The 830-nt window shown below is 54.2% G+C and overlaps 1 protein-coding gene across 1 annotated transcript in view; it reads left to right on the top strand.

Annotated features, from left to right (window-relative positions):
• Positions 1-360: 360 nt before the first annotated feature.
• Positions 361-830, top strand: part of LOC119582138 — a gene marked incomplete in the record, with an annotated part of 2432 nt that continues 1962 nt past the window's right edge. The window contains 2 exon segments of the mRNA XM_037930376.1: positions 361-418; positions 622-810. Of these exon segments, the coding sequence (XP_037786304.1) occupies positions 630-810 (181 nt within the window).

Here is an 830-nt window from a genome sequence, read left to right as displayed (position 1 = left end):
CCCCGAAAGACACGTTTAAGAATGCTCCAGTGCCAGGGTTTTCACGCCATTATTCTTTCCTTTTGATACTTAGGTCGGTTTTCTTCTGTTTCGCTTCGCAGTTGTCCGTCCATTCGGCAAGGCAGTTCAGGCGTCAAAGGAAAGACACTGAGACGCTTTTCACATTTTTCGAAAGAGCCATCAGCTGATTGCCTTACGGGAGGGCGGGAAAGCGAGAGGCGATGAGTGGAGAGGGGAAGGGGATGGATAACCTTTTGTCCGACTAGAAAGTCTTTTTTTTTCACGCAAATCCTCCGTGGAGACAAGCCTCTGGCAGGAGCAGGAGTGTCAAGGGGGTATAAAAAGCGGGAGTGAGGCCCTTCGACGCCACACGCCCTCCCTGCAGCCGCTGCTCGAGAACCACTTCCTTGACCCAAAGGTGAGTGGGTAACACTGATTACCTTTTGAGAGAAAGCCAAAGAGCGACGCGATTTTCACTTGCCATCCGTTGCCTCTCTTGCTTGCTCGATCCAACTTTCTAGCTGACCAAGCAGCGCGAGAAAAGAGTGTAGTTTTGGCACGAGAATGGCTAAATAGGTCATGATTCACGTAAGGAATTTCCAGCCGCCATTCCACACACAGACTTCGAGATGGCCGGCGGACGCGCTCGCTCTTCCTCGGGACTCCTGCTTCGCCTGAGCCTCTTGCTGGTCGTACTGGCGTGCTCCTCGCCCGCCTCGTCCTCGAGCCTTCCCGCCCTTGAAGCAGTGTCACCGAGGGCGGAGGATAGTGCTCAGGTTGCGCTGCACCTGGTCAAGCGCCAGGCGACAGGTAGGAGACAAATGGCCTTT

This window comes from Penaeus monodon, chromosome 15 (genome assembly GCF_015228065.2).
Source record: "Penaeus monodon isolate SGIC_2016 chromosome 15, NSTDA_Pmon_1, whole genome shotgun sequence".
Classification (NCBI taxonomy): domain Eukaryota; kingdom Metazoa; phylum Arthropoda; class Malacostraca; order Decapoda; family Penaeidae; genus Penaeus; species Penaeus monodon.
This window is presented reverse-complemented; position numbering and strand designations above follow the sequence as displayed.